The sequence below is a fragment of the Aspergillus terreus genome, genomic scaffold (genome assembly GCF_000149615.1).
Source record: "Aspergillus terreus NIH2624 scaffold_15 genomic scaffold, whole genome shotgun sequence".
In the NCBI taxonomy this organism is placed as follows: Eukaryota; Fungi; Ascomycota; class Eurotiomycetes; order Eurotiales; family Aspergillaceae; genus Aspergillus; species Aspergillus terreus.
In genome coordinates this window covers 594,867-609,402 of record NT_165938.1, presented here as the reverse complement: position 1 = coordinate 609,402, position 14,536 = coordinate 594,867, and the positions used below count along the sequence as shown (strand labels likewise).

Here is a 14,536-nt window from a genome sequence, read left to right as displayed (position 1 = left end):
ATAGACTTAGGCAGACTCCATTTTGCGCCAGCCAAACAAACCCAAATTTGATTACCTACCTTTGCCATATTCCTCTTCCTCCCGTCGCCGTTGATCGTCGGCGTAAGCACGCCCGTAACCACCACGACCAGGGTCATACTCTTCTCGGTATTCGTCGCGGACCTGACCTCCAGACTTTCCACGGCTGTCAATAGATTAGTATCATAGATTTCCATCGCGTTCTCCCCGCAAAACACATACCCATATTGCCGGCCCTCTTCGAATCCTGGATCGAGATCGGTCCGGATAATTCGTTCGTCGAGCTTGGTGCCACCAATGTACTTCAGACAGTCCAGCGCATCCTGATGAGTGTAGTATTCGACGAAGCAGAAGCCGCACGGTGTTTTCGTAAACCGGTCCAAGCCCATGACCAAACGCTTGATCTCTCCACATCTGGAAAAGTCGGTTAGAGCCATAGGAATGATACGGGAAATGATAGGTTCTCACTTGGCAAAAAGCTCATGAATTTGTTCTTCCGTCGTGTAAAAGGAGCTGGTTTTCGTTGTCAGTTGAGATTCGAGGATGGATACGAGGAGAATCCTTACAGATTGCCGACGTAGAGTGTCGTAGCATTGCGCAAGTTGTCGGCTGGGTCCTCAAATCGATCGTTATCATCCTGACTGTACTTGCGCCTCTTGTTCTGTTGATGACCGGGGTGTGTTAGCAATGAGTGTGTTGAAGATATAGGGTCTCTGTAATTCTTCTACCTTTCCCAGATAATAGGCGCTGGGTCGGTCAAGTCTATCGACTGTATGAAGCGGAGCCGTCGCCATGATTGACACAATGAAGAAAGTAAAGAAGCCGGGAGGGGGTGATCGGTTCGTTCGAGGAGACAAGGAGATGGAAGTGGCAGAGGATTGCAGTGATCGCCGGGAGCTCCAGCAACCGCCAAACTTGCGCCGGTCTTGGCATTCGTTGACTTCCGCGTCCACCAACTAAATTTCCCCAAAGCACCTCGAACTGTTGATTCACTGCCAACCCGCCAGCGTCGCTGCCCATCACTACTATCCCAACCCGTTGCAGACGGGCGCGGAGCCAATCCTCGCCAACCTTGACTTCTTGGTGGAATACGCCCCTTGACAATGCCGAAAGTCATCAGCTACACCCCTCCCTGGCTTTCACGCCCGGCCCCCGGCGCTTCGCTTTTCTCCAGTCCCTCAGCGAAAGCTCCGGAGCGGGTCGCGCAAAAGCTCCAACAGGTGGACTACCCTGGCCCTAATAGAACGTTAGGGAAGCGAGGCAATGAAGTCTTTACGGTCGTGGACAATCAAATCCGCTGGTCAAGTCTGACTCGCTTGAAGGATGAATGGCAGCAACAGACACGGTCGACGAAGAGCTCTGGCAGCCAGGACGGCCAGACGAAACCACAGGCTGATATTGAAAGTGCTTTGAGCTACAGGGTATGCACGGATAGTACATATGGGGGAACGGTGCGCCAGTGGTTGATGTTGTATCTCTTGCTAACAAGCTACAGGTCTTGACAGTGCCGGTCTATGAGAAAATTCGCCAAATCATTCCCTCTCCCAATGGCGCATTTCTCGCAATTATCGCCGATCATACCGTCTACATCGCCGTGCTCCCCGATATATCGCACCTTTCTGGCACAGAGCGCGCGCCCATCCGTGTGAAAACATATCAGCTGGGCCCTACAACGCATGTCATCCCCGAGTCTCCGGTTGTTTCAGCGCTGTGGCATCCTCTTGGTGTCCACAGCAATTTGGGTGGTTGCATTGTGACGGTGACTGCGGATGCCGCAGTTCGGGTGTGGGAATTGGACCGGAATAACCATTGGTCGTTCGACCGTCCTACCCTCGCGATCGATTTGCGGAAACTCGTGGACGGAACATCTTGCGACCAAGATTTCACTCCTTCCGGGTTCGGAAGAAATAAGGGATTCTCGGCTGATTATGTCGACATGGAAGTTGCTTCCGCTTGCTTTGGGGGAAGCGGAAGCCCAAGAGAGGATGCATGGGCTCCAATGACCTTGTGGATTGCCATGAGACCCGGCGACCTTTACGCGCTGTGTCCATTGCTGCCCTCAAAATGGCAAGCACCAGCTACTACTATTCCCTCACTGTCGTCGGCTGTGGTCCCGAAACTCGCGGCTTATCAAGAGGATCCTCTAGATTACGAAGAGGAACTGACAGCCAGTCGCCAACAGTATGACTGGCTGACCGAGATTGACACCCAGGAGCCTCTACAGGTGATATCAGACCCGGAAACCGGATCGAGCACAGAGGTCTTCACCCGTCCGGCTAATCCTAGTGCGATCCCGAGATTGCAGGGACCTTTCCGTGTAGACACCGGAGACGAGATCGACGATCTGGACCTCTGTGATCTTCTGGTTATTCCTTCTAAAGTGGACACTGATGCTCTTATGATGGGCGAAGACGAGGAGCTTGCCTTGGAAGAGAATGACGACAAATTGTCGGCAACAATTATTTGCCTCACGACAGGGACTGGCCGAGTCCATATCTGTCTCGAGCTCGATGGGGTTGAAGGACAGTGGCTTCCGAGAGCCAAAAAGAACGCCTTCCGGACTCCTCTGTCTGAGCCCTCAGATCTACTCCTTGTCGAGTCGCTTGACACCCTGAAGGAGGGCCAGCAGTCATTGAACAATTGGCCGACGTTAACCAGAGACATTCAGTCCCAGTACAGTTTGTTTGTCACAAACACAAAGAGCGTCATTTCTGTCTCTCTGTCCTCGTGGGTCCAACGCTTGGAGCGAGAGCTGCAGTCTGAGGACACTAGTGGCTCTGCCTTCCGACTACAGGTCCTCTGTGAAGGAACCGTGTCTCAATATGAGCGAATCATCCAAGTGGATGAGACCGATGTGGGCACGAAGGATCAACAAGAACACCTGCCAGCTTGCGTTGTCTACTACGACTATGACCTGGGCTATTTGCTTCTAACCCATCTTGAGTCGCATCCATATGCAGCCATCATGGACACTCCCGAATTTTCACTCCCAGCACTACAGAATATCCAAACAGATACGCAGCTTCCCGTGTCACCAGCCATGCCACCCCGACGTCCCCCGTACCAGGTACCCTCAATCTTCTATTCTGAGCCCCCCATGGATCTCTTTATCGACAAGCATGTTCCGCACCGTCAACGTCACACTCTCAAGGAGCAAGTTCGGCTGTCGCCAGCTACCTTGGACCTGGTAGCCGCTGCACACAGAATTCTTTCCAGCCACACGAACGCGCTCGAGCGAGCAGCATCAGATCTTTTCCGTCGTTGTGAGCGACTCCAAGGCGAAATGCGCGATCAACTTAAGCAACTTTCCGATGTGGCCGAACGCATCAAGGGAGTCTCTAGTGAGATTGGCGAAGATGGTGAGAGACAGGAGGGCTCCAGGGGTAGCGAAGCGCTAGACAAGAGATTGCAGACCGCGAAGGACAAGCAGGCCGAGTTGGTCCAAAGATACGAAGCCCTTCGCAACAAGGTTCTCAAATCCGGTGGGCGACCTCTCAGTGAGAAGGAGAAGTCCTGGGTCACTGAAGTCGACGCACTGTCGGAATCCTTCGAGCCTCGAGAGGCAAAGGAGAAGGAGCAACATATTTCCACGCGGTTGGATGCTGTCAAGAGCATTGCCACCGAACTGGTGACTGAAGCGAAGTCTATGGCTGCCAAGGCACCTGTGTCCCCTGAACCAGGTAGCCCAGCGTCTCCGGGAGGAACGCTCCCACGAGTACCACAGCGACTCCAGCGAGCTAGGATTGCAGACGCCATGAAAATGGTGGAACGAGAGTAAGTTTTCCTTCTCATGTCCTCTCTTTATGACAGAAACTAATCATGTTGTACCCAGATCGGCGGTTATTGAAGCCATCACAGCACGATTGGATCGTCTGAACACGTCTGTATGAGCATATGTAACTATCTACCCAATCGTTTGAGCCTAGTCAAGTCTTATATCTACATTCGCATAGTATTCCTGCGAGGTCATGAACGAAATTGTCTGGTTCAGGAGATCAATTCCTTTGGCCCTCTTGTATACTCTAGCGATCTATAGGTCGACATGATCATTACACTCCTCCCACTGAACTCCCTCTACCCGCCAACTGAGGCAATCTCTTCCCTACCGCAGCTATATCTCGCGATATCAAAGCCCGCACTACCACACAGGACACACGGAAAGGAAAACTACTTACGCCCCGTAGAGGCACCCGCGACACGTTTCTTACGAGGGCGCTCAGCTTCAACAGGATAACAGAGCCTTGAAATCAAGCTCTCTGTATGTGGATACTCCTTCGAAGGGTCCTCGTCGCTGAGGTCCTGGGAGCCCACCATTTCGACGGCTTCCAACAGATGCAGCACCTTCTCCCGTCTGCGTCGTATACTTTCCTCGCCAGAGCACTCGTCACATAACCTCTTGTAATTTGCGAGGATAACCAACTGGCGGCCGGGGCACCATCCCAAGTCTTTGCAGACATGAGACCACTCGTCCCAGATGCAGCCGCATAGGGTGAACTTATGAGCGGCGTAAAGGCACATTCTCTGTCGCAAGTATGATGGATTGTTGTATCTTGTGCCGTTTAGAATTTTATCCCACGAGGACTGCAGAGAAAAATATTTGTGGGCTTCAGCTGCATATCACACACAGACGATATCATGTAATTTCTGCATACGGAGCAACCTCTATATAATACTGGGTTTCCGGCATCCTCCAACTGATAAAGGAAATTTCAACTCTTTTTGGGGTCTTTATTCTGAATAGCGGCTCTTTCCCTTCTATACAACAAGCCTTTGTGGATTAGGCTAAAACTGACGTGCAAGAGTACTTAGACAATGAGGTTATGAGACATTATTCAAAAGTGAAACTTGTGTGCCTGCAACCTGGCTCAAGCGCTTGACCAATATCAGGTGGTGTCAATTGGTGATAGAACAGACGTACGAGAGACCTCTCGGTGCATCATTACTACCTAGTGTCCACTGGAAATGAAACGAGTATAATTACAATAGAGATCCACAACAAATTGACATCCAAGAGACGGGCATATAATATTCTTGGCTCTAACTACCTATATGGGTTGAAATCCATTTCTGATGTATTTTGGAACAGGTTTTTGGAAGCAAAAGTAATTTATTGGACACTATCCAGGGTCAGTCCATCAGATAGCAATTGAGAGAGGGGAAACATACCGCTCGATCAGATGAACACCCGATGCTGTGTCCACAATACCGCTAACCTCGCCAGGCTGCAGCGCGAAGGCTGCATCTTCGAACTCCTTCTGCATCTCCCCGCGTCCGAAGAAACCACTGGAATGAGTCAGCCGCATCCATGTAGAACTCTGGGGCACACCAGCGAAAACATACAGGTCACCGTTCTTCCTAGCACTGCTGCAGTCCGACTCCGACTTGGCAATTTCTCCCAGAGTCGCTTCCCCAGACTGGATCCGCCGCTCATGGCCGCGCAGGATCTCAATGGCCTCCTCCTTCGACCGGGTGATCTCAGCCTCTCTCCAACTGCTGGGGCGTCTGCTTTCTCTGTGCTTCACCAAGAGATGGCTGCAACGGATCTTTCCCTCGCCCTGACCGAACTCAGGCCGGCCTGCCGGAGCGCTGTGGTAATTGGCCATGTAGACCTTGAGCTTTTCGGTGTCGGTGTCCGCGGGAGGCTCCCAACGCGATTCTTTGGTAGCGGGACAGAAGTAGTAGGGGAGGTTCTTGGAGTTGGAGTGGCGCACCTCCCATCCTGCTGGGAGACCTGTTTCGACCTGAATAGAGACTGGGATTAATGGAGGGTTCTATGGCAGCGGAGATGGAGAAGGAAGCTCACCATTATGGAGGATAATGAGGGGAATTATAATGCGACGGCGGGTATATGGGCAATTATTTTGAATAGACCGCACAGATGAATTGTAGAGCGCAAGGAGTTGAGGTGTCAGTCGTGAAGAAGAGAGAGGGCAGCTATTGCGGGACCAACTGCGGGGGAGCAACAGGGATACGAGCCAAACACTGCAAACACTGCAGACGCGGCAAACGCTCCCGCCGATCCGATCAAGGCTAGCGTGCAAGCACCGCTGCTTCTCCCGACTTCCATCGCTTTGCCGCCGTCGCGATTCATCCTCCACGCCACCGACGGATTTCCTTTCTACACGCCCTTTCGATCGTGTATTACCTCGAATACAGCAATCATGTCTGCCAGTCCGTCATCTTCCGCCGGAGGCGATACCAAGCCTTCGGAACAGGTTCATTTCCGTTTCTGTCGTGAATGGTAAGGACATTTAACCATTCTCTGCCTCAGATATGTACAGACTATGCTAACGCCAGTATTCTTCATTAGTTCGAACTTGCTCTATCCGAAGGAAGATCGCGCGAACAACCGCTTGATGTTCACCTGTCGCACTTGTCACGTCGGAGAGCCCGCCAGCTCTTATTGCGTCTATCAAAACAAGCTGAACACCCAGGTCGGAGACACTGCCGGTGTGACTCAGGATGTTGGATCTGATCCTACGGTTAGTCTCCCTGGTTTCTGTACCCTGTGCGGGGACGAAATCGCCTGTTTCTCCTGCGGCGAAATGTCAGAGGACGGTGAATGAGGAGAAGACGCCAGATATGATGGGAGACATTTTCTTCAGCTTCAAGATCCTTTTCTTGGCTAACTTCTTTGTCCTCTCAGCTCCCACGGTCCAACAAGCTCTGTCCAAGCTGTGGCGAGGCCGAGGCCGTCTTCTTCCAGTCCCAACAGCGTTCGGCGGAGACGGGAATGGTGAGTTGGAATCTACGTCCTTGTCGATCTATCAGTGGACTGACAAAACCAAGAAACTCTATTATGTCTGCTGCGCTTGCGGTAATGTCTTCGTATGATCGGTTTGAATTTTGGTTGTTATCACGACGTTTCCGATACCCGTTATTCGTGAATTTTGCATAGTCCCGGTGTTATGGTTATGGCGAATCTCTTGTGTGGTTCTACAGTCGTCCAAGCATTGCAGAAAATACATTCTATTGGTACACACTAAATATCTGAACAAAGACAATTCGCTTTCATATGGTATATTTATACATGCATAGGCGCCAAAGACAAAATTTTCGACCATTGCTTCCCCCGTAGTTCCGTAGCCACGACTCCTGGAGGCAGGTCAGCGTACTGGCGTCGAAATTCACGAAATTGATCTCACTGACCGTTCATTCGGGTTCCAATGGGGTCACCGGATTTGTTCACCAACACGCAGGCGTTGTCATCGAACTTCACAATCGATCCATCCGGTCGCTGCATTTCCTTCTTCGCACGAACGACGACGGCATGACGGATGTCTCCTCGGCGGACCTTGTTCGCAATACCGCTGCTGTTGGCGGTCTCGGGGCCGAAATTCCGTTGCTTCTGAACCACGACAACGATACGGTCACCTATAGGTTCCAGAAAGATAAGCGTTAGAGACAGAAAATTTGACAAAGTTCACTGAGAACCACGTACCAACTGTAGCAGGGCGCTTCTTTTTCAGGACATTGACGCACTCGACAACTGCGGCCCCGGAGTTGTCGATGCAGTTCAGCATCGTCTAGCCACAAGGTGGTCCGATTAGCGACGATTATATGAACTCATAAGATCGCAGACTCACTTTTAGTTGAATCATCTTGTCTGTAGTCCTGGTGGGGACGGAGAAGGGTGAATGGGGAGGGTCTGATGTCGACCTGGATGTCGCGAAAGATTTCCAGCAGGTCCGGACCGGAAGGTTTCGCCGACCGGCCGACCCCAGACGGGGCTCTGCAGCGCCAATCGCCGGATTGGCATCGCATGGGCAACACAGCCGTGTCGGATCTTCCCTCCTCCCCGTTATTATTCATTTCCACCCCCAATTCACACGGGATCTCCTCCTGTCTCTCCCCATGATGTCGCTCTGTGTGAAGTTGGATTGTCAGGTCTGAATAAGATACTCACACACGCTCCTTTTGCGCTTTGGTCCTTCCTTTTCCACCAATCTTGGTACAATCTTCCGCTTTTCCCGGCAACCTCTCCTTCCAGCAGTACATTTCACCAAATCCGCGCCTATTAAGCCACACCCAAAGACCTGGAACTTCTGACGCGTATGGGGTGTTTTTGATCTTGGATATTCGTTATGGCCCCCTCAAAAGCGCGTTCCAGCCCCGCCGTCGAGCGGCGCGACCGTCTAACTCTCGCGAAACTGGCCAGCTATGACGACGTCGCGACGGATGCGCTCGTTGATCGGGTATGTGTTAACCCCTGGTCTTCAGTACAAGTAATCTGTCTGACCTTCTCATCTCTTAGGCTTATTTTTGGACAAATACGCGCAAGAACCGAACCAAATACATCCCTGTGAGAGGCATCATGGACGACAAGGTTGCCGAGATCCTCCTACACCATGTAATCGTTGCCAAGGACACGGTGAAAGCGGAGCGAGAGCTACTGGCAATCTCCGGAATCAAGAAGTACATGGCCAAGCTACCGAGCGACCGGGAGAAGGAATGGTTTCGGCGCCATCTGCGCAAGTACATCCAGATGTACCTTCCGGACTGCCCCTTTGAGGTTACGACGACCAATCGGTACACCATCACCGAACACGAAGCCGCTATCTGTGCGCGCAAATTTATCAAGCAAGGCCAGGAAATCAAATATCTGAGTGGGACATTGGTGCCCATGACTCGCGAAGAGGAACAGGATCTCGACCTCAAAAGAAAAGATTTTAGTATTGTCATGTCCAGCCGAAGAAAGACCCCCTCCTTTTTCCTGGGCCCCGCGCGTTTTGCGAACCACGACTGCGATGCGAACGGCCGTCTTGTCACTCGGGGATCCGAGGGCATGCAGGTTGTGGCCACGCGGGACATCGAGATTGGAGAAGAGATCACGGTCTCCTACGGCGAGGATTACTTTGGAATTGACAACTGCGAATGTCTGTGCCTGACTTGCGAACGCGCAGTCCGTAACGGATGGGCCCCCCAAGTCGATTCCGAGGCGTCGAGCACGGCATCCACCCCGGCGCTTAACGATGAAACGAAGTCGGCACATGGTTCTACTTCCCCTCAGAAGCGCAAGTACGCTCCCGATGCTGATTCAGATGCCTCCGCCTCGCCTACGCCACAGAAGCGGAGAAAATTCTCCCGTCAGTATTCGAAATTGAGAACGGAGGTGTCTCTCTCCGGCGATGTAACCGCTATTGAACCGGATCCAGAGCAGAACACCAAAATTGCTGTGGAAACGACCACGGACGTCCCAAAGGATAAACCAGCCACCAATGGTGTCACCGAAAATGAATCCAACGCCCGAGTCAGCGAGAATCAGCGCGCAACTTCTGACAGGGAACCTTCGTCTCCACTTGGAGTGGATGAATCGCAGAATTCGTCGGCTTCTACAGCGCCTACTTCTCTCTTTGACGTCGGGATTAAACTTGAAGAATCAACCGAGGCTTTTACGCAGGAAACTCTGACGACTACCAAAGCTGGAAGTGTAGCTGACAGCCATGGTGACGGAGACTGCCGTCAACTGACCGCCGGTATCGAACAAGAAGCATTGTCGGAGCTGTCCGAATCGCTGGAATTGGATGATAAATCTGGTACTGTGGTCAAACGGAGGAAACGTCGAACGCGACGCCAAGTCGTCCCCTCTGTAGAAGACGAATCACACCGTGTGCGTGTCCCGGGAGACTACACCAAGACGTCGAAGTTACTAGCTCAATCCTACGATCGATGGGTGGAATGTCGCACATGCAAAACCTGGTTCCTCCAACACAACTCATATCTGACGCGCCGCGAGTGTCCACGCTGCGAGCGGCACTCCATGTTATATGGGTTCCAATGGCCCAAGACCGACAAAGACGGTCCTCTAGATGACGAGGAACGAGTGATGGACCATCGAACCGTCCACCGCTTTCTTTATCCCGAAGAAGAAGCCCGCATCTCCCGCAGAGATCGAGGCGTCAGCTTCGGAGTGACTCCCACCCCGGAGTTGTCTGAACCACGCACAGAGACCGAGGATAGTGAAGCGTGCGATGAGCGACGTAACACGAGGGCCAGCAGACGGCGGACACAATCCTTGCGGATGACCATGTAACGACGACCATGTGGAACTGTTTTATCTTCTATGTAATGTTGGATGTAGGTGGTGGAGTTGGGCCCTGTACTGTTTTGTTTTTCGGCGTTGAATTCCCGATTACACTGGTTGGTGTGGTGTTGCTGGTTATGTCGAGGCTTTTCTGTTCTCCTGCCTTTGGTCAGTTTGGCTGGCGTTGGCGATGTATAGACACATTGGGAGTAATTCTTGTTTCCTTCATTGAGGCATTTCCTTTGTACTTTAGAGAAGACTATCTTCTTAGGTAGTTTATCAACATGGGTTCCCCGCATTCTGTCAGTCTCCATCCAGTCCGCCGAGGAATTATATATCTGCACCAATGGCAACCTCCATCTTCCATCTTTCAATCTTCACCCGACGATGTCTGAAGGATTTTCATCTATTCCTCGGGCTTTATTACCCCGACTTGAGTCCATTAGAGAGTCAGGATGTGACTATATAGCAGACAATCCCTGTCCGTTCACTGGAGAGAGTTCCTGGTAAGCTATACACGTCTTCACGATGATCACCATACTGAATTGTCTCAGAGTCATCGGTCTTTTCTTCCTCCTGGAGCTTCCCTCAGTAAGAGCGTATGATGACCCCCTGGTCAGTCTCGATTATGGAACCTTCCAGGGAAAATATGACGCGACTTACAACCTCTCATACTTCCGAAAGATCCCCTATGCAGCGCCTCCCGTAGGGGAGAATCGCTTTCGTGCACCTCAGGCCCCTCTCAAGATCACCAATGGCATCTACGACACTGACCAGCCCTTCGACATGTGTCCCCAGCGCACCGTCAACGGCTCCGAGGACTGTCTCTACCTAGGCCTCTTCTCCCGGCCATGGGACACCAGCGCAACACCCACGGCCGCACGACCCGTGCTGGTCGTCTTCTACGGCGGCGCTTTCATCCAAGGCAGCGCCTCCTTCACCATGCCGCCGTCATCCTTCCCCGTCTTAAACGCCAGCGCCCTCAACGACTACGTCGTCCTCTACCCCAACTACCGTGTCAACGCCTTCGGCTTCCTCCCCGGCAAGGCCATCAAAGCCTCCAAGACGTCCGACCTGAACCCAGGCCTCCGCGACCAACAGTACGTCCTCAAATGGGTGCAGGAGCACATCCACCACTTCGGCGGCGACCCCCGCAACGTCACGATCTGGGGCCAGTCCGCCGGCGGCGGCTCCGTCATCGCGCAGGTCCTCGCCAACGGCCGCGCGTCCCAACCGAAACTCTTCACCAAGGCGCTCGCCAGCTCTCCCTTCTGGCCAAAGACCTACACCTACGACTCGCTCGAGGCCGAGGCCATCTACGCGCAGCTGACAGAGCGCACCGGCTGCGCCAACGCAACGGACCCCCTCGCCTGCCTGAAGACCGTCGACGTGCAGACCATCCGCGACGCGAGCCTGGCCATCAGCGCGTCGCACACCTGGACCTCCAGCTCGTATACCTGGGCACCCGTTGTCGACGGCGAGTTCCTCACCGACACGCTCACGGACGCGGTACGTCGCCGCGCGCTGCGCACCGACCTCATCTTCGCCATGTACAACACGCACGAGGGCGAGAATTTCATCCCCGCCGGCCTGGGGGCGCCGTCCGGCAGCGACGGGTTCAATGCGTCCGCGGCCGGGTTCCGACACTGGCTGCGCGGGTTCCTCCCCGGCCTGTCGGAGCGCGAGATCAACCGCGTCGAGCAGCGATATTACCCGGCCCGTGGGCGCACCGAGACGCTCGCGTATAATACCACGGCTGTACGCGCGGGCCTGGTGTATCGCGACGTGGTGCTGGCTTGTCCCGCGTATTGGGTTGCGAGTGCGGCGCGTGCGGACGGGTTCCTCGGGGAGTATACGATTGCGCCGGCCAAGCATGCGAGTGATACGGTTTATGTTTGTAGCCTTCGTTCCTGCGTTGGTTGCGGGATGCTGACTTTGATAGTGGAATACGCTGAACCCCGTGCAGAAGACGGATCCGATCGTGTACACGGGGTATGCGGGCGCGTTCGCGAGTTTCTTCCAGACGGGTGACCCCAATGCGCATAAGCTAACCGGGCCGGAGGAGCCTGGGGTGCCGAGCCTGCGGGGTGGGGAGGAGTTTGTGGTTGTGGACGGGGGGTTTGACAATGTGGAGGTGTCGTTGTTGGAGGAGAGGTGTGCATTTTGGAGATCACTGGGGAGGAAGATCCCGGTCTGATGTGGTAGCATGGCTGAGATGAGCTGGTAGTCATGGATGAGTGAGTCGATTCGTGTTCTATGCTTGATATACTATACAATATGGTACAAATGGTGGTTCGAATACTGTACATTGCCGTTTCTAAGGTATCCCCATATCCCGTCCTGAACGCCTTCATCGTGGGCCAATTGAATAACACAAGTTTGCTAGGCGTCTAGATCAAAGCCTGGCCGCGGAACATGCCCTCGCGCACCTCCTTTACCACATCCTTGCGGTCCTTCTTGCCGACGAGGACGATACCACGGCCACGCTTGTTCATGCGGCCCAGACGACCCAGGCGGTGGATGAAGTCGATGGTCGTGTGGGGCACATGGTATAAAATGACTGTCTTGACAGCCAGCGTGTCAATACCACGGGATGCGATATCGGTGGTGACCAGCACCTTTGTGTTGGGCAGTTTGTGGGGCTCGTGCGGCTTGGACGGGGCTTCAAACGGGATGGCATCGTCCTGCCGGCCTTTCTTCTGCGCCAGCATGATCTCTTCCGAGCTCGGGGGCGCGCCGGCCTCGGTGAATTCGGCGAGGATCTCCTCCTGGCGGCGGGCGCTGGAGTCGCGGGATAGGGAGTGCGCATCGATGCCCTTCGAGCGGAGGAACTGGGCGACTTCGTCGGCTTCCTCGCGCTCGTTGACAAAGACGAGAATCTTCTTCACGCTGGGGCCTTGGTAGGACGCGAAGGGGCCGGCGGGTTCTGAATCGCCAGCCTTGCCGATGGACCAGATCACGTCCGCGCACGCGAGGTTGCGGTTGCCGCGGTAGGGGTCCTTTTGGATATCCACCACGCCCAGTTGGACGCGACGTGGGATGGCGTGGAGGTTGGGGGTGGTGAGACGCTGGATGTCGGGGTATTTCTTGCGGAGGAAGTTGTCTAGACTGCGGGGAATAGTCGCCGAGCAGAGGATCAGCTTCTGGAGGGAACCGGAGGTCTTTTCGATGATTTCGGTTGTGATGGGCTGGAACGAGCGGTCGAGAAGCGAGTCCGCCTCGTCGAGGACGAGATGGCTGACTCGACTCAGCACGTAGGGTTCGGTCTTGGCGATGGAGGCCAGGAGATGGGGAGTGGTCACGAGGATGTCGATGCCGTCGGGATTGAAGAGGGTGTTCTTGATCCGACGGGGAGTAAGGTTGGACGAGATCATTCCAGACCGGTACTTGATGGTGTGTGACAAGGTCTTCACCTTAGCCCCAACCTGAGCCACGAGCTCCGCCGTCGGCACAAGAATGATCACCCGGGGCCGGCCGGCGTTTGACAGCGGGGGCAATTCAGGCTCGACGTCGAAAGCCTGGTTTTTCAGCTTCTCCTCACGTTCTTTCGCCTTCTCCTCTTCCTCGCGCTTCTGTTCCTCCTTCTCTATAGCCTCTTGCTGTTTGACGGTGTTAACGAGAGGAATCAAGTAAGCGAGGGTCTTCCCAGAGCCCGTCTCCGCGGCGAGAAGGTATTGATCGTATTCTGGTTCCCCTTCCGCGCGCTTCTTCGGTTTCTTGTCTTTGTTTGTGTCGTCTAATAGTCGGGGGATGGCGACTCGCTGGATCGGGGTTGGCGTGACATCGTGGAGACCGGGCAGGGCCTGAGAGAAGATCGAGTGACGGACGACGGGGAGCAGCGGGAATTGATCGAAACTGGTGATCTCAGCGATCTTGGCCTTGATCGCAGACCGGCGACCGTAGGGAATCGGTGCTAAGGCTGTCTGCATCTTTAATGCCTTATAAAGTTCACTGTCCTTCCGACCGGACTCATCGGAGGGTGCTTTGGAGCGTTTGAGAGATGCTGGAGATCGCGACCGGGGATCATCACGAATCCGCGCTTCGGTCTGATTCATTCCAGCAAAGGGCCCAAATCGATCGGTATCGTTGCGTTTCTTTTTGAGAGACGTTTTGGCGACATTGGGAGAGAGCGCCATGCGGGCAGCTTTGCGACGGAGGCGACCCGACGCCATTGTCCGGGCGGACTGCCAGACATAGGCCGAAGGGAGGAGGGAGGATGTCCGATTCTGACAGAACAGACATACCGGCGAGCGGACCGGCAGGGATACTCTGCCTAAAGGATACATGATGGATGGGAGTCTCTAGGATGAAACTCACCGTAGTTGATGTAGATGAAGCGGCAAAGGAAAAAAAAAACCTGGCAGAAGCTTGGAAGCTCGGGGGATTGTCGCACTAGTCCGCATCAGGCCTAGGCGGATCGGGGCGTTTCAGGCGTCCCAGGCACTCAGGCCCCAAGGCCATAAGGCACGCCCAGCACGGGCAGAGGGTTGCCAT

The 14,536-nt window shown here is 54.0% G+C and overlaps 8 protein-coding genes across 8 annotated transcripts; 4 read left to right on the top strand and 4 right to left on the bottom strand.

Annotated features, from left to right (window-relative positions):
• Positions 1 to 51: 51 nt before the first annotated feature.
• On the bottom strand, positions 52 to 455 carry ATEG_09693 (nuclear cap-binding protein subunit CBC2; the record flags this gene model as incomplete). The annotated part of the gene is made up of 2 exons (XM_001218314.1): positions 52 to 184; positions 241 to 455. 2 exons carry the CDS (start codon positions 453 to 455, stop codon positions 52 to 54), a joined length of 348 nt encoding a protein of 115 aa, XP_001218315.1.
• Positions 456 to 1,121: 666 nt separating this feature from the next.
• ATEG_09692 (uncharacterized protein) lies at positions 1,122 to 3,908 on the top strand (the record flags this gene model as incomplete). The annotated part of the gene is made up of 3 exons (XM_001218313.1): positions 1,122 to 1,439; positions 1,514 to 3,792; positions 3,851 to 3,908. 3 exons carry the CDS (start codon positions 1,122 to 1,124, stop codon positions 3,906 to 3,908), a joined length of 2,655 nt encoding a protein of 884 aa, XP_001218314.1.
• A 1,245-nt stretch (positions 3,909 to 5,153) lies between these two features.
• On the bottom strand, positions 5,154 to 5,824 carry pin1 (peptidylprolyl isomerase ESS1; the record flags this gene model as incomplete). The annotated part of the gene is made up of 2 exons (XM_001218312.1): positions 5,154 to 5,789; positions 5,822 to 5,824. 2 exons carry the CDS (start codon positions 5,822 to 5,824, stop codon positions 5,154 to 5,156), a joined length of 639 nt encoding a protein of 212 aa, XP_001218313.1.
• A 355-nt stretch (positions 5,825 to 6,179) lies between these two features.
• On the top strand, positions 6,180 to 6,584 carry ATEG_09690 (DNA-directed RNA polymerase II core subunit RPB9; the record flags this gene model as incomplete). The annotated part of the gene is made up of 2 exons (XM_001218311.1): positions 6,180 to 6,259; positions 6,329 to 6,584. 2 exons carry the CDS (start codon positions 6,180 to 6,182, stop codon positions 6,582 to 6,584), a joined length of 336 nt encoding a protein of 111 aa, XP_001218312.1.
• Positions 6,585 to 7,159: 575 nt separating this feature from the next.
• ATEG_09689 (mitochondrial 54S ribosomal protein uL14m) lies at positions 7,160 to 7,619 on the bottom strand (the record flags this gene model as incomplete). The annotated part of the gene is made up of 3 exons (XM_001218310.1): positions 7,160 to 7,392; positions 7,460 to 7,544; positions 7,605 to 7,619. The coding sequence occupies 3 exons, from the start codon at positions 7,617 to 7,619 to the stop codon at positions 7,160 to 7,162; spliced, it is 333 nt and encodes a 110-aa protein (XP_001218311.1).
• Positions 7,620 to 8,102: 483 nt separating this feature from the next.
• On the top strand, positions 8,103 to 10,051 carry ATEG_09688 (SET domain-containing protein; the record flags this gene model as incomplete). Its single annotated transcript, XM_001218309.1, has 2 exons — positions 8,103 to 8,213; positions 8,273 to 10,051. The coding sequence occupies 2 exons, from the start codon at positions 8,103 to 8,105 to the stop codon at positions 10,049 to 10,051; spliced, it is 1,890 nt and encodes a 629-aa protein (XP_001218310.1).
• A 519-nt stretch (positions 10,052 to 10,570) lies between these two features.
• On the top strand, positions 10,571 to 12,386 carry ATEG_09687 (putative carboxylesterase; the record flags this gene model as incomplete). Its single annotated transcript, XM_001218308.1, has 3 exons — positions 10,571 to 11,935; positions 11,985 to 12,196; positions 12,365 to 12,386. The coding sequence occupies 3 exons, from the start codon at positions 10,571 to 10,573 to the stop codon at positions 12,384 to 12,386; spliced, it is 1,599 nt and encodes a 532-aa protein (XP_001218309.1).
• A 540-nt stretch (positions 12,387 to 12,926) lies between these two features.
• Positions 12,927 to 14,328, bottom strand: mrh4 (ATP-dependent RNA helicase MRH4; the record flags this gene model as incomplete). Its single annotated transcript, XM_001218307.1, has 2 exons — positions 12,927 to 12,981; positions 13,013 to 14,328. The coding sequence occupies 2 exons, from the start codon at positions 14,326 to 14,328 to the stop codon at positions 12,927 to 12,929; spliced, it is 1,371 nt and encodes a 456-aa protein (XP_001218308.1).
• Positions 14,329 to 14,536: the final 208 nt, after the last annotated feature.